The sequence below is a fragment of the Chamaea fasciata genome, unplaced genomic scaffold, assembly GCF_029207755.1.
Source record: "Chamaea fasciata isolate MVZ Bird 193981 ecotype frontalis unplaced genomic scaffold, bChaFas1.0.hap1 SCAF_2, whole genome shotgun sequence".
Taxonomy (NCBI): domain Eukaryota; kingdom Metazoa; phylum Chordata; class Aves; order Passeriformes; family Sylviidae; genus Chamaea; species Chamaea fasciata.
In genome coordinates this window covers 99,696,134-99,720,349 of record NW_027094087.1, presented here as the reverse complement: position 1 = coordinate 99,720,349, position 24,216 = coordinate 99,696,134, and the positions used below count along the sequence as shown (strand labels likewise).

Genomic DNA, 24,216 nt, shown 5'->3' with positions numbered 1-24,216 from the left:
GCTGTGACACATGTGGACAACCTGCAGCTGCGTTTCTGGAAAGCACTTTTCAGACCAGAGCCATAACCATCTTTCCTGTTCTTGGAAGAGTCACTAGCTCTATTTCAAAGGAAAGTACATAATCAATAGCACTTATTTACATCTCCAGTGCTAAATCTTCATGGCTCTCCTGTGTTCAAAACAACACCTTTCTCAGGGAGGCAGAGTACTTGATTTGGCATAGCCCTAAGGGAGTTATAACAGTGCTCTTTTCCCCATATTTATGATTTTCTCATTTTTATGATTCATTATTTATGATTTTAGCCCCTTCCCTCAGAAACAAAAATTCAGAAACTGTTTAAATCTCTTGCAGAACAACAGTAATCTCTTGTTTGTTACCAAACAGGAGGACACACTGTGTAGCACACCCGGTGTGTTTGCTGTTGAAGTATGTAATTCCTGCTTGCCTTTGATTAAATTCTTACAAGGCTAAAGAAAATATTCAATAAAAATACCTTAGGCCAGATAAATTTTTCTCATTTTGAAATATCATAAACAGCTCGGAACTCAACCAAACTCTCTGAAAGAGCTGCAGACTGAGCTTCTGGTACTGTATGTGGCTTCATGTTAAAGATTAGGCAAAACACTGAAAATTTTAATAAATGAGGACTTCAGATAGCTCAATAAATTGCAATTAACATCATAGTGACACAGTCAGCCAAGCAAGGGAATTGACTCATCTGTAAAATAACCCTATCTCATTAGTTTTCAGCCTGTTTGGGATGTGGAGGCACTTATAACTGCAGGAGGGGGTGACACACAGCTGGAAGTGCCCAGGGCTGGTGGGGGAACAGGGCAGTGCTACCCTTAGCAGCACACCAGCACAGTGGTGTGGCCCCATCCTGAGCTCACCTACATGCGTGTCCAATCTCACCAAGAGGACAAAAGGGGAAACCAGGTGAAGTTTTCAGAGCTCTGCCTTTGGCATCAGAGCTTTTTTGAGTCCTTGGAGACAGCAGCTTCCACCAGCATCCCAAAGCAGCTGCAGGGCTGAGTGCTTTTACACTGCACACACGACTTTCTCTACAAACACAGAGCAAAGCCAGGACTAAGTTTTACCAGCTTTCATTTATCTTTTGGTGTGGTAATGAAAAGGATCATCATCAAAGAGGACAAGGGCCATTAAAAATCCAGTATTCTGCTACAGTGACTGGTTTATGGCCTCATTTGGCAGCAGTTTTATTTATCAGGTGTGCAGCTTCATTGCGTGTCTTACAGCGCAGGTGCTTCAGGAGTTTGTTATCTGCAGGACACTGTGCTCCTGTTCCAGAAAAGATGGTACCTGGCACAGGAATTGTTCTGGGTCAAACATTACAGTAGATCTGTTTCTCCAATGTGTTAGCCAGTTTTGGCACTCTGTGATTTCTTCACAGAAATCAGTGAAGACAGTAGAAAAAAATGTAGGTCGGAGATCACACCTTGAATTGCTGATAGCTTTTGCTGAAAAATTAGTGTTTTACAAAGCACTATTACATGAAAAATACCTGTACATCAGTTTCTGCTATTGCCTGCCCTTAGTTAAACCTGACTAAAATTTTGTGGTACCGCTTAAGTGATGAAACTTCACTATCTCACACCTTTGAAGACACGAAGAACAAAACAGTAATGCTTGGAAATTGCCCTGCTGTCTCTTCCACAACATGGCAAAAGCTCACACAGTTGAAAGCTGTAAACATATTCCAACTCACATTTATTCACGTTACTGCTTTCACATTGACGTAGTGCAAGATACTGCTCATTTCAGATGGGACCACAGACATGCCCCAGTAAACTCTTGGTATCTTTTAGACCATGAATTAATACTGTACTCAGAACATTAATAAATACTTGAAAAGTCTGTAAATGACCTAGGTTGAACTCCTCTGTAAAAATATTTACCTTATTTAAATGGATTTATTTCTATGTCAAAATACATTACACCATGAAGTGATGGATGCAACTGTTCTGACAAATTGTGTGCACCTGATATGGTCTTTATCACTGCTGTAAGTCTGCATAAGTTTGGGATTGAGCAGAAAGTGATGAAGATTCTGCAGAGCCAAAAAAGATTCTGCAGAGCCAAAAAAGATTTGATCTTGAGGCGCTCATTTTGCTCTCATTGAAAGCACAGCAGCACTTCCCAGGGAGATCCTGTGTGCTGGTGCTCAATGATCTGATGCTCTGGTGATGACTCGGTCCAGGGTGAAACGCTGGATGCTTCAACCTCAGCCCAAGATGAAATGTTGGACGCTTCAAGCTCCTCTGAGTTCTCTGAGCACACCACACCTCCTTGCATGCGTACATGCATGCGTACGTGCACTGCTCACCGTCCCCACAGAGCAAAGTCCAGCAGCCATGCTCAGCAATCTATGTCCCTGACTGTGCCCTTTAGACACAGCCCTCGTGGCAGATGTGGTTGCCATTGATCAGGCTGAAGGTGGCCATGGAGTGGTTGGTGCTCTTGAGGGAGGTCATTCGTGTGGTGCTCCTGGCCATGCTGTGGGAGCGGATGAGGAGGCGAGCCCTGCAGCACAGCAGCTGGTTGTTGAACTGCTTCCGAAAGCTCTTGCTGAGCAAGTAGAGAGCAAAGGGGTTGACACAAGAGTTAGTGAATGCCAGGATCCGAGCACAGATGCTGGCAATGAAATGCAGGACTGAGGTGTCCACCTCGGAGTAGTGGTAGGAGCGGTATAAGTAGATGATGTGAGTGGGCAGCCAGCAGAAGGCGAAGAGGCACACAAAGACCAGCACGGTCCTGGCCAGGCGCTTACGGGATTCAATCTATGGGACAAAGGAAGAGAAACACAGATTAGCTGCTATTCCTAGCTCAGACCAGGGGCCAGTATATTTTTGCCAGCGCTGCAGCTTTCCAGCTAACATATGGCAGGTGGCTCATCCAGAGCAGGGAAATCTGGACTGCAGGTGAACACAATCAAGAACTCTCCTTGTCTCTCCTCAACCCCTTTCCCTCATAAATAAATAATTCTGGAAATTTATTACATAAGAAGTAGCCTTTCCTTTCCTGTTTAGAGATAAAATTCCAATGGCTTGTCCCTTTGCAAAATCCCAGCTCTGCCAACAAAAATGTGGACAATCTGCATTTGGTATCCACACATAATATATGCAATCATATGTATTTTTATTAAATTACCTTATTATTACTATTATTATAACTAATTATTATGTAGGAGTCTGGGATATTTCACAGAGCTCACAGGCAGGACATTCTGCCACGGGGCCATATGGTGTATGTACACAAAAGTGCTGTCAACAGCTCACAGCCTTTTGAGACCAAGGCAGAGTCTGAAGGAGAAGAAGAAACAGAGAGAGAATACTTTGTATTTGGAGGAACACCAAAGCAGCAGTGAGGTGGACCCTTCAGCTGAAAGCACTGGAGCCACCAGGAGAGAGCTACAGGTGGTGAACAGATGGATGACCAGCTCTTGGCATCATATGAGCTTTGTCAGGGAAAGGTGCTTTCCCAAAGCCAGCTAGCACGCAGCATAACCTTCATGCAGACCAGCCACACTTTTGTTTTACTTACTTCTACGGGCTTGGAGTAAACCCAAAGGTATTGCTCAACTGAGGGGAGCTGAGGTAAACCATACCTTGTCTTTTGTCCACAAGTGCTGCACATTAAGATAACAAAGCCACTGGAAAACACATCTCTCTTCCTAATGAACGCAAAAGCCATGAAGGAGGTTGCCCACAATGAGAGGACAGACAGTTGCCCAGAAAAACCTGCTAAAATGCACTGCTCCCTGAGAGAGGTTGTGCAACCAGAGTTTGCAGGATTGGAAAATGTAACACTGCAGACCTTTTAGGGTTCCCTAATGTTCTCCTCTGCAGTAATCCCAGAGTAATACTCCCCAGACACTCCTCGGGAATTAGCTGCATCCCACTTCTTGTACTTAAGTAGGATGTACATGGCCTGCAACTGCTCCTAGCCTCAGCCCTGCTACCCTTGCTCCTGCCCCAGTATGGCAACAATGCCTGGCTAGGTTCCCACAGCACTGCCCCATCCTCACTCTGCTTCCAAGCTCCATGGGTAAATCAGAAACTGAGCATCTTACACAGGCTGATCTATTCTCAGGACAGCTGCAAGTAGGCATGAGAGACATGGCAAGCCCATTTTGACTTTATTTCGTGCCCCTTTAATGGCACTGACTAAGAATCAGCCATTGAGCTCAGGAAGGACTGACATGCACCAGGTGATAACGTCTCCAGCAAGCAGGCTGAAAATTAAATCCTTTGAGAAAGGGTTCTCCTTGGCTAAACCATATATTCTTTCAAAATGTATTCTTAATTTGATATAGGGCTATTGAGGCCACATCTGCACTATAAAGAAAGGAAGCAATGCAATAAAGAAATCGATACCAGTTATCTCAGATGGAGATGTATAGCACTTGAATGCACTACGGGACGGGAATGATGGACGCAGGGTGTTAGACCAGCCTGGCCTTTTGCTTTCTTTAGAGCTCTCTCCCCAAAACCAAAGGGGAAAGGGCTGCTTGTGCTGCTCACTTTATTGCCAATAATAAAAACAGCCATCGAATCAGCAGAGAAATGGCCTGCAGGGGACAAGATTTACGCACATTCAGAAGGGAAAAAGGATAGGGATTTCAGGGATCGCACATCATTCAACGGGCAAAACCCAAGTCTTTCCAGCCTTACTGGTTCAGCATAGCACCTGAAGGCTATCTAAGATGATTGTGTTGGGTCAGCCTAAGGTGGAGGTGTCAGCTGGGTGCAATTGAATGGACAATTGCTCAGCTACAGTGGCTTGTGTCAATTTAGCTGAGGTTGAAGCACACCCCAGTTAAAAGGAAGAGGTAAGGCAAATAAGATAAATATGTCAAGGTAAATATGCTGTTTAGAAACAGGTAAGGTTTTATCCAAGGTCCTCTCTCTGACAAAGCAACTTTGGGAAGTTTTGATTTTCTCTCATGTCACCCCTTTGCTTCAGTCTGCAAACCCTGTATCTGCTCTGCCTCTTTCCATGCATCCTAGTCGATACCTTCCTAGGCTTTGTCAAGGGTCTCCTGCTATTCTTGCCATGATAACCACTCTGCTGAGGTCTCTGAACTTACAAACAGGAGGAAATGCTCTGACTTTTTAGCCCTGTATCATGGCTTCTCTCATCCATTTATATTCTTTTACCCCACCTAATCTATTTAAAATCTGTATGACAGACATGGTCTTTCACAGTAATAATTTCCCTGTATTCCCTCTCTCCTCCCAGACTGCTAGAGAATGTGGATTTTTGAAAAAAGTCAAATGTCTACCTGTTTTCTCACATGCACATTTCCTTCCACAGGGATGTTGTAAGCACTCCGGATCAAATTCTTAGCAATAAAATAATAATACACTGAAATGACAGATAGGGGAATAATATAAAATATGAGAAATGATGCCATTGAGTGAATTTTGGGATGCAGCCCATCTGAATGAGGGTAAGGAGCACAGCTGATAAAAGTTTTATTAGTCCCTTTGTCATGGAAAGGGTGCAGATCTGAAAATATTGCTTCAGGGATGGCAAGCAACATGGATACAATCCAGATTATAGCAGCTCTCACACAAATCTTCATCAGTGCATGGGATGCTTGAATCTCCATTGGCCTTACTATAGCTTTATACCTAAAAAAAAAAAAAAAAAAAAGAAAAAAAAGGAAATAGTTTATTGACCTTAACATTCAAGCATAGTATTCCTGCTTTTCCCTTACATTCAAAAATAAAAACACAGACAAAATCATTCTTTACTCAAGACTGTATTTTCTGGTGTTTTTAATTTCAGTATTTTCAATAGATTTCTCAATTTAAACCAGAGCCACCTGTCATCTGTTCATTCAGTTTTGTGTGTATTGATTATGAGTTCATTTAATTTGTAATTGACCCGGCAAAGCAGAGGGCTCCCTGACATTAACATGTTAATTAATATTAATGACATTAATATGTGTCCAAATAGCATTAAGACAGGAAGTACAATCATAGACTTCACTTCAAAAGTGTACAGCAGCTTACACCCATTCACAGAATAGTGTTGAAGGGAACTGGGCTGAGATTTTGCCACACTTTTCAACTGTGAATATAGTGGTCTTATTTCTTCTGAGTCTACAAAGAGCATGTTGCCTGCTTAATTGCTGTTTGGTGGTGTAGCTGGCAAGTGTTTTCCCTAACTCAATGCATTCAGGTTAAGCAGCCAGAACTGCTAACTGAGTCTCTTGCAGAAAAAAACCACCATTATTGCTCACTATTCTGGATATGTAGAGACATTTTTTGATTTGAAATTTTGTCTTTCATTATTTCAGCCTTTCAGAAAATTGTACTTTAGAATCCAAGAATATCAAAGAATTAAACTTATTTGAAATTGGTGTGTGTAATGAGAGGGATGAAAAACATCAGAGCTTCATATATGCTGGAGCCCTGCTCTGGCAGGATTGGACACTCCAAGCAAGCCACAACTCCCATATGCATTAAAGGAACAAGGCAGAAGAAAACAAAAGGTAATTAGGAAGGAGTATCTACAGGTTTCACAAATTATCATGGAGGGTTATTATTATAACAGCTACAAACTGTTGGATCTGCCAACAGCTTCCAGGATCTGCCTCACTCTGCCCATGGTGCACTTGGCTCCCCCTTGGTCCCTTCTCCCTGGGGATTGGTGTGTGCCTGGGTCCTGGGCTGTCCCAGCCCTTTTGCATGGCAGGGTACATCCCATCAGCTGCTCCAGAGTCCATTTCTAAGCTCCTTCCAGCATCCTGGCTCCTTCAAACAGCTGAACTGGGTGCTGGGGTGGGAGCAGAGGCAGTGAGCACAGCACCCTTCCCCAGTCTGGGCAGCACACCGAGGTCACTCCATGCAGCAGCACAAATCCAGGCTCTATGGACACTGCATGACTCCCCACCTGCTATAGCCTGCATTATCCCAAAGCTCAACATCTGAAAGAGGAGTCCATCAGTCCTGAACTGTTTTACTTAGGCAATTGCTTTATTTGCAGGGTAAGCGTGCATTCAACTTCTGATTATATGCAATATATCCTGCTCAGCATACCTAACTTTCCCTCCATGTAGGTATATATGTGCCTACGTATCTCTGTATGTATTTTAAATACATACACATATTTATATGCATGTATACATAACTACATATATAATAGTATGTAAATAATTACATACTTATTTTTATGGGGACCGTATCTAGACATTTTGTCATTTGCAGGTATTTCTTCATATAGATGTCTTGTGTAGAGGACTTTTCCTTTCATGCACTACAAACACCGTGCTCAGTAGTTTGCTGTTTAACCACTTATTCTCCAAGCTCTGCAGCTCCCTTTTTTTCCAGCTGCAATGGCCACAGTATTTTTAAGGCTTGCTTAGCACCTCTTTAACTTGCACTCTGAAGACTGGGGATTAAGTGGTGTCATACCACAAAGTACAGTCTTCCAGCAGCAGATCATAAACTCAGGCGAAGAACGTCATGGCTCTTAAACAAATATGATGCTCTGGATATTGCAGTCATAAAGCAGAAGTGCTAGGCAGATTACTAAAGGAGTGGTGTAATAGCTCAATTTATAGTCTCATGGACCAGATATAGATTATTGACAGAAACACGAGCTCACTGAAAGTCTTCAGTAAACCTTAAAGAAGAGAAATGCAAAAGGAAATTAATGACATATCAAAATACTAGCAAATTTATTTGATTTGAAGGTCTTTCTGCAGATGTTTACTGTATACTTATTAACATGACATGTTAGCATGATTATTTCAGGGTTTGTCTTACAAAATATAGACAGCTGCTGAGAGAATATTTTCCACTATTATGTTCCAGGAACATGGATAAGTTAAAAAATATAGAGAAGCTGTTTAATTTTTATTAACATTAACAGAGTTGGGGGAGCCAGAAAATTACTCCATTTCAAGTTATTGGAACATTTTAATCAGAGATGGCATTTACAAACAATTTAATTTGGACAGAACATAATTAGAAATGTCTAGGAATGCTGGCACTGACTACTAGGCATTTAGTGTCTTTTAAAAACCTCCTACAGCAGATGTAAGATAAGATATGAGAGAGCTTTTGCTTGCAAGGGGTTCAGTGTAGACTCAAAGGATGGGAGTGAAAGAACAGAAAGATAAAACAGAAGAAACAAAGCTAGAAAACAGATTTCAAAAATATAAGTTCTCAGGTGTAGAAACACAGGTAGATATTTTCTTAATAGCTTGACAATCAAATGAAATTACTTTGCTGACTATCTGCATGACTTCCTTTCTGCATGATGCTGAGTTAATTTAAGCAGAAATCTGTAGTAATCTCTGTTAGTCTCTGAGTACTGATGTGTGACTGATCAGTACTGATCTGGGAGGAATCCCCATTCCCAGTCACCTTGCTGGTGTTTCCCTGTGTCTCTCCAGTTTGTGTTTCAGCAGCTCTACTCTGCCAGCTCAGGCTCTGGACAGCAGCTCAGGAGCTGCTCCAGGTGAGGGCACATGGGTGCTGTGCATGAGGAATTGGCCCCCCAGGTTGGTGCTTGGGCTGGCATCACTAGATTTTCCTGTTGCTGGTGTTCAGGGTGTGGAAAAGCTGCATCTTCTGGTTGGCTTCTGCATGGAGTTCAGAAATGCCTTCACTCCTTTACTTTTCCATACCTCTTTCCAGGCATGGTCAAGACTGGGTTTTATAATTTATTTGACATTTCTTCAGAACTTCATCAAGGTAGTCTGATTTGAGTAGCAGCTCATTCTGCTTTTCAGCATGTGTATTTCTAGTTTGTATGTCAAACAATATTTCAAGCTCGCCACAGTGTTGTCCCCTGCAACTTGTTTTTCAATGAGTTAGCCTGAGGCATGTAACTTTCCTGTATTTAACATCCAGCATGTAAATACATCAATCCACTTTGAAGAGGACATTGATGAATATACCTATAGACCTTAGAGGAGCCATGGAACTCATAGAACTGAGATTTCATGCAAAGGTCTTTTTTAGGTCATTTTTAGCCTAGGTTGTAACATGGGTTCTGAGACTGTGTGTCGCATTGCATGCCCAACTGGCTGCAGCAGATCTGGACATGGCCCTGAACTGATCACCTCTGCTGCTTGCACAGTCAGTCTCTAATTACTGAATTATTATTTGATATATATATATTCTTTTCAGCTAAATTTCTTTCCCTATCAGCTTTCAAAGAAATTTTTGAAAAATTTAAAAACCAGAGGTACAATTCATGCACTTCAACAAAGCCCAAAACTTCAAAATATGCCTTCTGAAGATTCAGTAGAATAAAAAAAGACACAGTCACGAACTCATGTCAAACAGCCCAGATGAAAATGACTGGGTTGCTGATCCTATTGGAAATATGAAAGAGATGCTGACCTTTACTACTGCTCAGTCTTTGAATTTCTCTGTTTCTACTTGTGAAGCAGCAACCTACTGAGTACACAAAGCTCCCAGCCAGGATGGATGCCAGTCAGCTCTTTGTCTCGCAGTCTCACTCAAAGAAGTCCTCAAAAGAAATTACTCATGGTGCTATCCTAAGTGTGTTTAATATAATTCTAATTCATGAGGCACTGTAAGGATTCCCCTGCTAAGGAATTCCTCCCCACACCAGCCACCATGACTCTGGTGCTGTCCCTGTCCTCCAGTCAGTATCCAAGCCTCCAAGAGAAAGCTGGTGATTGTGTTGCTTCAACCCAGAACACCTGATCACTTTTTAACCTAATCCCAAAAATTCATTGTGGATTGGTAGGAGCCCACAAAGCATGTGAATCTCCACTGAATCCTTGAAAACTTCTTTTACACATCCCTTAGGATCTCTATCTTGCTCATATAGTAATTGTTTCTCACAACTGAAACTACTGAAACAACCATAAACCAATAAAATGTGGCACACCTAAGGTCTTTCTGTGGTAAATACTTTTCCCACTGAGGTTACTGTGCCAGGGAAACAGGAAAACTGTGTCATTGTCCCTATGTTAATAATAATAATGTAACTAATGATACCATCACCTAGTGTACTCTAAAGCTTGGAGTATGCAAACATTGGTTAATACCATGCACTTAGCCCCAAAGCTGCAGCTTCAAATACAAACACAGAAGTAGCTGTAGCATGAGAAAGACAGTTACAGATACGCTGTCCAAAGATACGAACCCAAATGCAGCCCCAAATGCATGTCAGTATTTCCTAGGAGTAGTTTCTCTGTTGGTACAAAAATACTTCATCCATATTTGTGCTCCTCAGCTGAGTCAAGAAAATACACATCACCTGAAGCATAAACAGGCTTTGCCTTCAAAGCCATACTGCCTATACATTTCCAAGCGTAGAAGGACTTCAGTTTTGCTCTCTGGGATAGAAAGGACCTTATTCACAAAGACTGCAGCCTCAGTGCTTCTTTCATGGCTTTTTCCTGTCACCTTCATCCACTTACACCTGCTACAACAGCCACCAAAAAATTAAATTAAAACTACTAAGGCATGGTGAGGAAAATCAGATGTTTCCCTGGGATTTTAAATTAATTTAGCTCCATATGTTTAAGTCTCTGTTTTTGTTGCTTTCTTTTTTGTTTGTTTGTTTGTTTGTTTGTTTTGGAAGTGACTTTATGCTGCGTGGAGAAGCTGGTGCTATAGGCAGCCTCAGCTTGCTCTCTTCTTCTCTGACTTTGTATTAATGCATCTTGTATGCTTTGTATTCAGCCTATTAAGGCTTTGTATTAATGCCTTTCTCCCTTCCCTTACGTTAGCAAGGAAAGTTAATGTAGATGACCCAGGAGTGTAGGGAGAAAAAACATCTTAAAAAGGCTCTGCCACAGAGTACTGCCCTTTTCTATCTCAGTCCTTCCAAGCACACCCATCTTTCTACAGCCTAACCTCACTCTTGCAAGAAATATAATAGGAAAAAAAGGCCTGTCCATTCTTCCTCCAGAGAAAAGGGATAGTACCCCTCCAAAATGAATTTGCAGGAGTACTTAAGTGTCAAGGAAAGTTTTCTCCAAGTAGTATCATCTGTTACTACGCCCTACACCATTTACATAAAAAGATCCTGTGCCCCACTCCTGAATTTGTATAATGGTTTAAAACTCAAGTGGGTTAAAACCTTTCAAACAAGATTTCAGAAGCCTTGCCCACCCTTGCTTGTTTGAACTGCATCAGGCTGGTGGAGAGATGTACATATTGCTACTTTATTTCTCCCTGAAGTGAGAAATCCACTTACAAAGTTTTGAATCTGTTTAAACTGTGCTCTATTTTGAGAAGTTGAGCTAATTTAAAACTCAGATTTAATCAAAAAAGCAGGGATTGGCTGGAATGGACTGATGTCTTACATAAATTGCAGAGAACTGAAAACACTGAGTTCCTCCCAGTTCTAGAAAATGAGCTTCTGAAATTGCCATGACTTCCTGTGGTAATGATGGTAGAACTGCCCCTCAGCCAGCATGTCCCCCATGTTTCTTCTGTTCCCACTTGTAACTGATATAATGAGAAAAGAGCAATTCGCAGTCCCTCTGATCCCCAATCATCTGTTCCCATTTGCAAGGTTAATGGCACATTGGTCTGGTCCTGGCCCGAGAACAGACCAAACAAAAATCCTTTCATTAAGATTTTGCAATTATGTTCTACAAGCATCACATTATTGTTTTGCCCCCATAATATGAAGGACTGGCTCAATTACCATGCAAAAAAGCCTCAGGCAATACAGAAAAATTGATGCTATGGAAAAACTACATAAATGAAAAAGATGGAGCCCTGTTGAGTGTGAAGCTCCACTTGGAAAGCAAGAAAAGAGTCTTACTAAATATACCAAGAAATTTATGACAAATGCAATGCCCCAAACTTTCTTTATTGTTTCCACCATGGATGTTATGAATATTTATAGCTCTGAAGACAATTCAGTAAATCCACCAAATTGCTAGACTGTCTAACCCATCAACACACTCCGACAACTTATTCTGGGTCTATCTGCTTTCTGCATACTTAGTTAAGATTATCATTATTATGCATGATTCTTGAGTGAACATCTGTTATTAAAATCTTTAGTAAATTGCATATGGGCACAAAGACATCTCCAATGGGCAAATCTTAAATACATTGGCAGGTACTGCCTACTTTCTCTTTTTATTAATTTAACATTTAAATAAAAAGAAAAAGGAGGCATTGATGGAAGTGGCACAGTTCTTAGTTTTAAAGCGTATGTTCAAAATTCAATCTGTATACCTGCATACTGTTACCTTATCCTGGAATATGGACAAATAAGAATTTCCATCTAGGAATGCCTAAATTCAGAATTGAGACAGGGTGTTTTAGAGACCACTGAACTGCACTATATACTGAGGAAGGAGAGCTTAAGCACTAATCATTTGATAGTGAATGTGCTATTTCTAATTGTAACCATCCACAGACTAAAATATTTCAGAAATTAACTATACATATGAAAAACAATGGCCCATGCACATCAGAAGACCCATGGCCCATGGCCCTTTTCACCCAGATCACCAGAAGGTGATCTTCAGCCTCATGCCAAGTTAAAGATTTCAGTGCAGGCAGCTTCACAGTTCCTTGTGAACAGATGTGAGACCTGCTGTCTGAAGCAGGGCTGGAACCCATTCATTTATAGAACCACAGAATATGCTGAGTTGGAAGGGACTCAGAAGGATCATTGAGTCCAACTCCTGGCCCTGCACAGAACACCCTAAGAGTCAGATATTGTACCTGAGGGCATTGTCCAAATGCTTCTTGAGCTCCTTTAAGGTGAGTGCTGTGACCACGTCCCCAGGGGGCCTTTTCCAGGGCTCAGTTACCCTCTGGGTGAAGAACATTTTCCTGGTATCTAACCTAAACCTTCCCTGACACAACTTCAGGCCAATCCCTCAGGTTCTGTCACTGATCACAAAAGGGAAGAGATCAGTGCCTGCCCCTCCTTTCATCTCATGAGGGAGTTGTAACTGCAGTGAGGTCTCCCCTCAGTCTCCTCCAGGCTGAACAGACCAAGTGACCTCAACCACTCCTCACACAGCTTCTCCTTGACACCCTCCACCATCTTTGTTGCCTTCCTTTGGATGCTCTGTAGTAGTTTAATATCTTTCTTGCATTGTGGTGCCCAGAACTGCCCCCAGCACTCGAGGTGAGGCTGCCCAGTGCAGAGCAGAGCGCAACAAACCCCTCCCTTGCCTGGCTGGTGATGCTGTGCCTGGTGCCCCCTGGACATGGTTTGGAAACATCCTTTAATTTCAAAACCAGTGAGCTCCCACACAGCTCTCCAGCACCAGCTAAGCGCTGCACACATTTCTATGTGCTCAGTGCCTGGGTACAGCCAGAGGGACGTGCCTGCTTGTGCCATGAGCACCAGAACACAGGCTGGTGTTGGGGTTGCAGTGTGGTGAGCGTCTGGAGTTCAGCTGGGAGAACTGGGGCTGGCACCGGGGCCACCAGGCATGAGAAGGAAAAAGCCCCAGGGATCCTTTCCATCCAAGGCTTTACTGCCTCAACCCGAGTCTCCAGTCTGAACTGTGACCAGGGCAACTAAAGCTGTGGCCTCAGACATGGAGCCCTTATTTCACTTGAGAATCTGCCTTATTTCTGCTGAAAGCACCATCTTTGGTGCATAAAGTCAGAATCACTCAGTAATCTAAGCAGGTGGCATAACTGCTGGATATCCCACAGAGCCAGTTATAGAAGTTCATTAGAGTTTCTCAACAGAAAAAGGTCTGCATTTGATGTACAATAATTCAATATTGTACCTTGTTTTGACAGAGAAAGAAGAGCTCATCATTGACCTAAAATTAGCACTTCCATAAGCTATTGCTGTGGTGTTCTTATATTAATTTTGTGGAAATAGAATAAAAAGCTGTATATATTTAGAATCAAGGCCAGACTGGATGAGGCTTTGGGCAAAGTGGTCTCCTGGAAGGTATTCCTGTCACCTTCTGGGGGTTTGGAAGTAGATGACCATTAAGGTCTCTTCCAATCCAAACTATTCTATGATTCTATGATTCTGTTAACTTTACAGAAGCAGATTTCCTAAAGTTAAAAGCACCTTTCAAATCAACTGACTGAGATCACAAATCCAAAGGGGTATCACTAACTATACAATAGTTGCTGACTTCCAGCTTGCTCCCTGGTGTCTCTCCTTGCCACAAAAAAGCATGGCAGAAAGCTGCCCTGGATAACAGAAAAGGAGGAGTCATGCTAAAACCTCAAAGTAATTACAAAAATCAATATGCAACAGATGGGGAAAAAAGCAAAAGTAAATGACAGCAAGTATCGAAGTTTTAAAATGTTGGTGAGTGATAAGGGAAGCTGAAGGACCCAACAAATTATCAAAGATCACTCTGTAAATGACAAAAATGCATTTTTAAATACATCAGGAATAAAAAAAATCAGTAATTCAGGCATACACATAAATAGTGAAGATATGAACAATGATGAGACAAAGTGAAAAGCAATAACCCGACAGTCTTCAGGACCAAATGAACAGGAGATAAATATATATGGTTGTACACTATGTGTGCAGTACTACAGATACAGCAGAAAACTTGTGAGCTGTATTAAAGAGCATGTGAGCCAACATCTGCTAACATAGACTAATTTCACACCAGCATGCCTGAATAATTTACACCTAGCAGTACTAAAGGAACCAGCTGAGGAACAACTGGTGCTAATTTTTTACAAATCTTGAAAAAGTGGTAAATTTCCTCAGAAGTGGAGAAATGGCTTCAGAGATGCAACATTCAGAAAAGCTGGATGGTGTGACCAAGAAAATTGCAAATATTTGTGCTGCCCAAGGCCAGTTTCAGAGGGAATAAGAGATAGGTTAATCTTGCTAACAGGTGATAATTAACTTGTCTGTCTTGTTTAACACACAGCAGATATCAGGGTTTTTTTATCTTGTCACAATATGACAGGGGATGAAAATAGGATGTGGGCCATGCTGGTGAACAGAGGAGCTGCAGCTTTCGTGGGCATGTTGGCATGGGTGGCCATGCATGTAGATATGGATGTGTGTGAACCAGGGTATATGTGGCCCTCCCTCTCCTATCCATGCAATCCCTGTCCCACTCCCTCAGGAAAGGGTTAAAATTAGGACTCCTGGTCTGGGAAGGAGGGGTTTCAGGTGGGGACCCTGAGCCCCATGCTTCCCTAGCAGGGCAACAAGCATGGTGGTAAAAAGCAGCATGTGGAACCATTCGTAGCCTGGGTCCTGGGAACTTTCTCTAGCTGCAGCGTTATTTATTGTGCTATCACCTGCCTTCAGCAGGCTATAAAACCTTTGCTGCAAAAGTTTGCAGATGACACAGTGGCTAACCAGACTGAGAATGCTGTAGAGCCATTAGGGTAAATAACCATAGTCTAAAATAAACCACTTTAATTCAGTTATGTGTAAAATAGTAAATACAGGAGCCAAGTGATCAGGAGATGCAAAAAATTAGTGATTAAGGAAAGAAGAGACAAAAGAAGACATTAAAGTGACTCTTTTGCATGTGACAAAATAAGATTCTCATTTCACAAATTTCTCATTGTGTCATGGCTTTAGTGTAATTCAGTCTAAAGCTAAGCCAGTTTTATGATGCTGAAGTCCTTTCCGTAGTTTCAGTAAACATAGGTGTCATAAGAGATCATCACCACTATATGAACCTTCAGCAGCATGTAGGGGCTGTACAATCTATTGCTATCCTTGACTGCTCTAACTATAGAGCCATAGAACAGCCTGGTTAGGAGGGGACTTTTAAAGGATCAACAAGCCCAAACCCCCTGCAATAAGCAAGGACATCTTCAATTAAATCAGTCTGCTCAAAGACCCATCCAAGCAGCCTTGAACACTTTGAGAGGTGGGGTGTCTACCACTTCTCTGGGAAAGCTCCCTCCAGTGCCTCACAACCCTCATCATAAAAAATTTCTTCCTTATGTCTACCTTAAACCCACTGCCTTTCAGTTTAAAACCAGTTCTCCTTGTCCATTTCAGGCCTTGGTAAAAAGTCCCTCTCTGTCTTTCTTATAACCTTCTTTAAGTATTGAAAGGCTGCAATAAGGTGTCCCCAGAACTTTCTCTTCTCCAGATTGAAGAACCCCAGCTCTCAGCCTTTCAGGTTTGCTGTGAGATAGGTTATTATGCAGTGGTTAGAGCTCAGACAAATTTCAATTTGAAACGTGACATGAGTTCTAAGCAGAGAGGGTAACAGAATGCCAGACACACAAGAGGTGGCAGAGTGATATATGCGCCTTTAGTCTGAATACTCAGAAAGCAGCCTCATGTCACTGGAAAGATTTCTTTTAATCCAAATCCTATGAGATATTCAGCAGCCTCTGTGCACAGGTGTGGGCGAGACATACTGCTGACTTGATGGCTAGTGCGGTATCTCCTAGTCCTGCATCAACATCTCTGGTTCTCCTAGGTCATTTGAACATTCATGTCTCAATCTCATGCTTCAGGGTTGCCTGAAGGTGTGAAGAAAACATTTTTTTTTCTCCCAGGGTGTCATGGTACTGTTTTCTGTTCTGACTTCCCAGAGAGCTTCAGAGACTGACTGTGGACAGGGGGCAAGTGAGGACAGGATGGGCAGAGCTCTGACAGTGCTTCTCCCTTTGATGCTCCACAGTTTTCTGCAGTCCAATTAAACTGATCACTAGCCTGGCATCAGGAGGGGAGTTTCTGCAGGGCACCTCCAGCTTTCTACTTTTCTCTACAGCAGAGCACTTGGTTTGCTGATGGGATGCCTTCAGGTGCCTCAGCACTGTGAGAGGCCTATAGACTGTCCCTATTTTCTGCCCCATGGTACATGGATTTTGAACGCCCTTGCTCTGCCTGAGATCCTATGCAGCAGACACTGTTTGGGGGGGTTGCAGAGCCTGTTATGTGCAGGAGATCATGGCCCATGGTCTCCTTGATTGTACAGGGTGAATTGGGCACCTGGGTGTCAAACTGCTGAAAAACAAGGTGAGGAGACTCCATAGGGACAGTGGTGAAGTCTCTTTCCAAAATAAAGGAAAACAGGTTATTGCAGGGGTTGTCTCTGAGCAAAGCAGTTACTGGATGCTTCACAGCATCCAGGTTGTGCCTGCTTCTATTTTTTCAGCTCAGCTACCTCCTACTCTTCTCAGCCAGGCTGTTGTCCTCGTCTGAACATCAAATAGTAAGACATGAACTGATGGGTCCACCATAAGCTCATCTCCCTGCAGTGATGGTGAAATCCCAGCCCACTGCTGAGACACACAATCGGCTAATTCTCCGCAGCTGGTTGCTCTCCTTAGTAAGAGTGTACAGCACCTCATACTATGAGACCATGACAACTGATTGGGGGGTTTAGGTTTTGCTGAAATGTAAACAATAGGTAATCTGACTTTTCTGCCTTTTGATTGCTTAAATATTGACAGACTCCAGCACATTAGCACTGACTCTAAACTCAGACTTCCGCACCAGTCCCACTGCTATAAATGGGAGCTCTAATCTTCCTGGTTATAGAAGTGCATCTATTGTGTTTTGGCCATCTGCTCTGGTTAATCAAGAATTCAGAAAGTTTGTGCTGTTTGATCAGTTGCTCATGGTGCAGATGGATTCAGGGGCTGAGGAAATGAGAGCTAAAACTAAGGGTGTAAAGAGTGTTTATATTATATTGACACAGTGGCCAGCAACGAGGATCTAAGACTCTTGCACATCAGCTGCAGGAGACCTGTATATCATCCTGCATCCATCAGCACGTGAACAGCAGCAGCACAGACACTGTGCCAGTGGCAAGGGTGGAGATGGGGGTGCCTGGTGCTTCAGCGTCAGGGAAGGCTTTGGGCTGGGGCCCAAAGTCCCTCCAGTTTTCTACCCTGGCTTGGAAGGACCGATGTTTTGGCTGAAATCATGAGGTCACATCAGTGGCTCCGAACTCTCCATGTGGGGTATCTTTCTGCTGACTTGCACTGACTGGGTTACAGGCTATCTTGGTAGTTCAGAGTGGTTTTCTCTTCCACCCCCTCAAACCTTCCTGGGGCTGCTGCAGTGAATTACAGTACAAGTAACATGCTCCAAGATAGTACCTTAGAAACCTGAAGTTATTTCATGAATACTGTGACTAAAATGCCCAGAATTATTCTTAAGTCCTGTGGACTTGGCACTTTACAACTGATGGTATTTTTTAAAAAAAGTGTCATCATGTAAATCAATTCAGTGGAAATGTGGGGTGACTTTTCACAGCTTTTTATTAGGGCGGCATACTTCCCTTAGTCCTCTAGTGGACATATAAACCAGTGATTAAGGTAAAATAATAGCACATAGATATTACACCTCCTGCAGTATTGTAGGTAATATTAATAGTAGGGGCTGGAGACATCCAAATCACAGAAGAGTCCACTAAACAAAGACTTTTGCATGTTTAAAAGTGTGTCTGTAGAAATTCTGTATTTGTTTCTTTCCTTGCACTGCTGCTTTTTTTAGGAGTGTTGTTTGAGTTTTATTTCTTAGATAAACAAACTGTCATGTGAGTTCAGAGGAATATCAAAAGTCCTGTTCATGGGTGCATTCCACGGGACCCAGCAGAGCTGGGAGCCCTGCAGCATTCCTGCATCCATCCCTGCACCCAAAGCACTGAGGAACATTTCCAAAGCTAACATCCTCATTTCAGGTGTCCCACACGACTGCAACCCTGCTGTCTGCAGCTGGTTTTACCACCGTAAGCCGCCTAATGTCCCGTGTAATGTCACTCCACATATCTCACTACGCTGTCACTCCCGCCACAGGCTGCAGGCAGCTCCGGCTGGCAGGCATGCTGCAGTGTTCCAGTACTAGAATCCACGTAATCCAAGGTGTTTAAAGTAAAGATGCTGCTTGTAAACTCCAATTACATTTTACACTTACTCTGCTGTGTGCTTGTAAAAACAGCATTGCTTCAGGAAGGTTTCGCTGCATGAGCACCAGGGCATTTCGATCTTTTACGATGTCAGCCTAACAGTGGGGAACTATGATCAATGCTTGACAGCCTGGTTAATTCAAACGCAAATGTACATACCCTGTCAGTCACGGGAGAAAGCCAATTAAATAAAGACGTCTCCCATGACATGGACAATTAAATAGTTTCTTTTCCTCTTGCTGCGCAAAGATTTTCCTTAATTTCCTGTCCCTTGCTGAGACAGCCTTGGCTTTTCTGCCTGGGCTAGAAGCCCAGGTGTCACTGCTCTCACGGGTGCCTCTGTACCGATTATCCTTGCACTGAGGAGGAGGTGAAGCAGGAGGAGCGTAGAACCCAAACTCCCGGGTTTTTCTGGGATAAACTGAGCAGTAGCTGAAGAAACCACTGGGTCGATAGTGCAAAGCAGCAGGGCAGACAGATGTCCTTCCCCAACCAACCCCATTTACAGTGTTTCTAAAACATACAAACATCGTGCACACACATTGGCTGCTTGTTTCCTTGCTCTTGTATACTCAGGACTGGCGCCTTATCACTCATGGAAGGTGGCTGGAAGCACAGCACATGCCTTAACCCTCGCCTGGCTGCTCTGGAAATTTGACCCACTTGCAGGGAAACAGGTGTCCCCCGACAGCTCCCACTGCTCCTGCAAATGCAGCCAGACAGATGCAAACAATGTGCAGCCAGGGGAGTGGTCCCAGAGGAAATACATCTGTAATACTGTTAACTCTTTCTAGTCCTTTCTTACATATTTTCTGAAATAATAATGAAATCTGAAGGAAATCTCATGATTGCACACAGGCCCATCCTAAGCACCCAGGGACCCTCTGGCTGTCCCTTCCTGCTCAAACCTGTGCAGGCATGCTCAGCTGTGTCCATATGTACACAGAGCATTTGCAGGCTGGGAGGCTCCCACTGCAGGAAAAGCTGAGGTCAGCAGTCTGTCCCTCTGTTTCTCCTTGACAAGTTTGCAAGTGAACAGTCAATCCTCTGGACAAACCCCTCGTTCTGGCAGCCTTAGGTGCTCTCTGCTGGAGGCTGGCACTCAGCCAAGAGTTTGCAGTCACTGGCAGATGAGAGATTCCTAACGCAGGCCAAAGGGGAAATGGAAATAATAAGAGTATACCTCAGGAGGGCATATACTCTTGCACCGATGATGTGAGTGCAAAAACCTACTAAAACTGGGCTTCTCATTTTCAGAAGGTGCTTTTCTTTACACATGGGACTTCTGTTCCCAGTGATATTTCTCTAGGTGTCACCATGATATGTTCAGTAATGCCAGGAGTTGTTTCCATCTGCTTTTGTCAATGGAAGGATGCAGAAACCAAGAGGGTTTTATGATAAGTATTTGCAGATGATGAATTAGAGACAAAAGGTCTGCAGCACACTGACAAGCCTCCCTTTCCTTGGAGACAGTGCCATGCAATGCTGTTCAGAGCAGGAGGTTTAGGAGGCTTTTCTCTCACATGGTCTACGGCTTTGATTAATGAGAAGAGAGACATTCACATGCCTCGTGTGAGCATTTCAGGTAGAATTCACATCACTGAGCATTAATCATCTCACCACCACGCCCCTTTCTTTGGTTTCTCTTCATGCAGTGCTATGTCTGTCATCAGAAATTGCTGTCTGTGAAACCACCCCACATGCCAGGCTCAGCATCTCACCTGGAGCAGGGTGTTGGGCTTCCAGATCCTCCACAGCCCCCAAACAGAATCACCATGCTGGTTCACATTCAACTCACACTTTGGAAGTTTTCCCTTTACATTTTAAGGTTATTTCTCTAATGATTCTGACATGATTAATACTGGGATCTGGACTTCAGGGTGACAGCTTTAAGGAAATAGACTAATGGGCTGTGAACTGACAAAATACAGACTGTATTATTTTGTAATTAATTAATCCAGCACTGCTGTTAATTTATCAAAATTGAAACTTCAGCAAACTTAACAGATAAGGGATACTAGTGTTTCAGTGCACAGCATATTAGATTCATAGACCTAACAAAGTTACAAGTTTCATTATTATCTCCTTCTGCAGTGGATCACAGATGCATTAGAGCAGCGTAAAATGATCCCTTGGAAATGGAAACACTTGATCATCAGTGCAGCATGATGGTTAACAGGTTCCTGATAAAGTTCAGAACTTGAAGTCATCAAACCTCAAGCTTGGCACAGCTGCTGTTTTCTGTTCTGTTCTATCACTTCAGGCAAAAAGTGCTATTGATGTGCTGCTCAGTAAAAGCATTTGCAATGTTTACTTTATGTAGCATGTGATCAGATAGCAATAAATATCTCTAATATAATCATCTTTACAATGCATTTTTCTTTTCCTTACATCCCTTAAAACAACTTACATCACAGCTTTAGAAAGATGTATTTTCCTGAAGAGATACTTATTGTTTTTCCAACATTTTCTTCAGAGAAGTCAGAGGGCATCCAGACACCACATCAAACTCACGAGCAAAAGTGCATGTGGTCTTTCACTAGTGCAGTTTTCCTATCTTCACAGCACTTTAAAGCATATTGCTTTAAGACTTTTGGTTTAAGACTTTTATCTACACATAGGTCTGTTTGTCATCTGCTACTGGGATAGACAGTGCTATTTTTATATATTTGAACGTGGAGAAGAGGATAAACATATTGACCATTCTGTCTCTGAAACACTGAGGAGTTGTCTGCTTTCGTTGAGACTGCAAAAAGTACAATGAAATATGTGTGTGAACTACATTGAAATCTGAACAAAATAAGTCTTATGTTTTAAAGCAGCTTAGCAAGAGACAGTGGCATGCAAGAGACTACCCAAAGCAAACCTAGTTTAACTTCCTGTGAGCAAGGACACAATCCCCATGTCTTTTTCGATCACAACAAAACTGAAATAATTTTTCACTCAGTACTTCTGTGTCACTTCAGCATGGTGACAATGTATTCCTTAATCTCTTTTGGAGGCATCCAGAAAATAAACCAGCATATTTATTACACATTATTTTTTACTAACATTATTGGAAAATGAAGTTTCTGAACCAACAGCACAGATCAGTTTTGATTGGATAAGGAGCAAACTGTCTAACCAAGGGAAATACACTGGCTACGGCAACTGTGATTCCTGGCTTCAGGAAATCTCATTTGAATATTTGAAAAATATTTTATGAAACAATGCCGCACATATTATTAACTTTAGGAAGCAAGCCTCTAGAAAGAATTGACTCTCACTGCACTTTAAATTGCTGATGCAGTTCCTTCACACTTCATGAAGTATGATCTTTTTGGCCAATATGAACATGCTATCTTTTAGCAGAGCTTCATTAATGGCATTTTCTCTCTCTGGTTTTTAGCTCGATCTGCTCTTGTCTCTCCTTGAATTAATGTAGATTATAAGCTAAATTTGACAAACATTTAGTTTAGAAAAAGTATCCTCTGTTCAATCTGCATCCTCCTCGAGTTGTATGCTAATATCCACCAGAAATCACCTGAGGTGGTTCTTCCTCCCTCATTACATTAAAAAGGAAACATTTTACCTGAAAATACAAATTTATAATTGTGCATTTTATGGAGTCATAATTATGCAGGCTTCTTTTCAAGGCAACAGCAGCCAAGCTTACCTGTCAGCTGAGAGAGCAGTGAGAGTAAAGACTGACACCCCTACAGAGGTGAGCTGTATGAAGGGGATAAGTTTGCATCCAGTTCTGCCAAACAGCCACTCATCAGCAAGGTACCTGCTGGCATCCACAGGCACACAAGTCACTAAAAGCAGCAGGTCTCCCAGAGCCAAACTGGAAATGAACAAATTAGGGACATTTCTCATGGATTTCACAGTACAGAAGATCTTAATCAAAGTGATATTGCCAATAAGGCCTATGAGAATGATGATCCCATAGATTGTGGGGATGGCGTAGAGGAACGCTGGGTAAAACCAGTCTTCCCCAAGGAGGGAGAAGTTTGCACTCTGGTTGACAGAGATGTTATAGAAAATGAAGTTATCTGTTTCTAGGTCTAGCAGAAGGCACTCTCCAGATGCCATTGTCCTACTTTGCTCTCCTCGGAAAACAGCTTTCTTCTTTGAAAGTCCTCAAATTCCTCAAATTAATTTCTTGCTTTAATTTTGCTGCTCCTCGCTGGCTTTAAACAGTCAGAAGAGTTTAAAAGTCATATTACTTTGTGACACATCTTATCAATAACCAAACCAAAAAGCACCTGCAGCTGCGTCCACAGTCCCGTTTCCATAAGGTGAAAGGAGAACATGTTTTAGCATTGTTTGAATTGTGAAACTTGCCTTTTCCTCCTTGACTTCTCTTGCTGTTAAGTATTCCTCAGCTCTGGAAGGCCAATTATCACATTCAAAGACCAGCAAGTGGCAGGCATTTTCGCAAACGGGGCTTGTTAAACTCGTAGCTTCAGGTCTGCCCGGCAGCTCCGAGTCCGAAAGCAGGGAGTTACAGAAAGCAAGAACTTTCGGGAGTTGCTGCCACGCTGCATCGCCAATCTCTCCCCGCTTTCGGTGCCTGCCCTCGCCAGCCGGATTTAAAGCGAGGGGGAAAGCGGGGCTCGGCTGGCGGCTTGGATCCTATAGGCAGGATGTTCTGGACGTCAATCCTTGCGCTGCTTCCCACGGTGTGCGCGGGCTGCCGGCAGCGCGGCGGGAGCGCCGGGGAGCGCCGGGGAGCGCCGGCCGCCTGCTGGATGCTCCGGGCAGCGCCGCGCGGGGCGGGCGGCCAGCGCCGCCCTTAACTCTTTAGGCGGAAAAAACACACATCTGCTCGCTTAGGGCTCCTGAGGTGCGTCACGGGCTCGCCACTCACCTCCTCCCTCCCTCCCCCCCCCCCCCCCCCCCCGCAAAGGAAAACCAAAACCAAATCTCCCCTGCCAAAAAAAAGCCAACCCCCCCAAATCTCCACCCCCCTAACCAAACCACAAAACCCCCCAAACCCACCAAAGGCAAACAGCCCTACCCCAAACAAATCAACCAACCAACCAAAATCCAACCCAGTTAATTTCATACGGCAAACAATGTGTTCAGAAAAGCCATCCCACCTTAACTAAAAGCACACCTATTTTCCTTGCACTCTGGTATTCGATTGTTCCAATGAAAAAGAATGATAATACAAAGCCAAATTCATCTTCCCTCTCCTCCCTAAACAAGTGAAATTAATAAAGCAAAGTAAGATAAAACTCAACATTTTCGTTAAGGTAGGCAAATGAATATTAGCACTGTGAGTCTGAAGTTATCTGGGGAAGCCTGAACAGTGCACAATTTTTTGTTAATTCTTTAATTTGGAGGTAACAATACCGAGGGACAGAGTTCACCATTCAATGCAATAATTACTGTTTATGCG

At 42.9% G+C, this 24,216-nt stretch overlaps 1 protein-coding gene across 1 annotated transcript; it reads right to left on the bottom strand.

The window, feature by feature from the left end:
• Window positions 1-833: 833 nt before the first annotated feature.
• On the bottom strand, window positions 834-23,376 carry GRPR (gastrin releasing peptide receptor). Its single transcript, XM_066176881.1, has 3 exons — window positions 22,486-23,376; window positions 5,304-5,655; window positions 834-2,799 (listed from the first exon to the last, which is right to left on the bottom strand). The coding sequence occupies exons 1-3, from the start codon at window positions 22,902-22,904 to the stop codon at window positions 2,407-2,409; spliced, it is 1,164 nt and encodes a 387-aa protein (XP_066032978.1). The 5' UTR covers window positions 22,905-23,376; the 3' UTR covers window positions 834-2,406.
• Window positions 23,377-24,216: the final 840 nt, after the last annotated feature.

What these genes read in the sequence shown, in the direction of transcription:
- GRPR (XM_066176881.1), bottom strand. Translation starts at nt 22,904, where the DNA reads ATGGCATCTGGAGAGTGCCTTCTGCTAGACCTAGAAACAGATAACTTC. An exon ending in ACTGCTCTCTCAGCTGACAG is followed by an intron (nt 5,656 to 22,485) that starts GTAAGCTTGGCT and finishes TTTTTTTTTTAG; the next exon opens with GTATAAAGCTATAGTAAGGC. An exon ending in ATGTGCATGTGAGAAAACAG is followed by an intron (nt 2,800 to 5,303) that starts GTAGACATTTGA and finishes TTTGTCCCATAG; the next exon opens with ATTGAATCCCGTAAGCGCCT.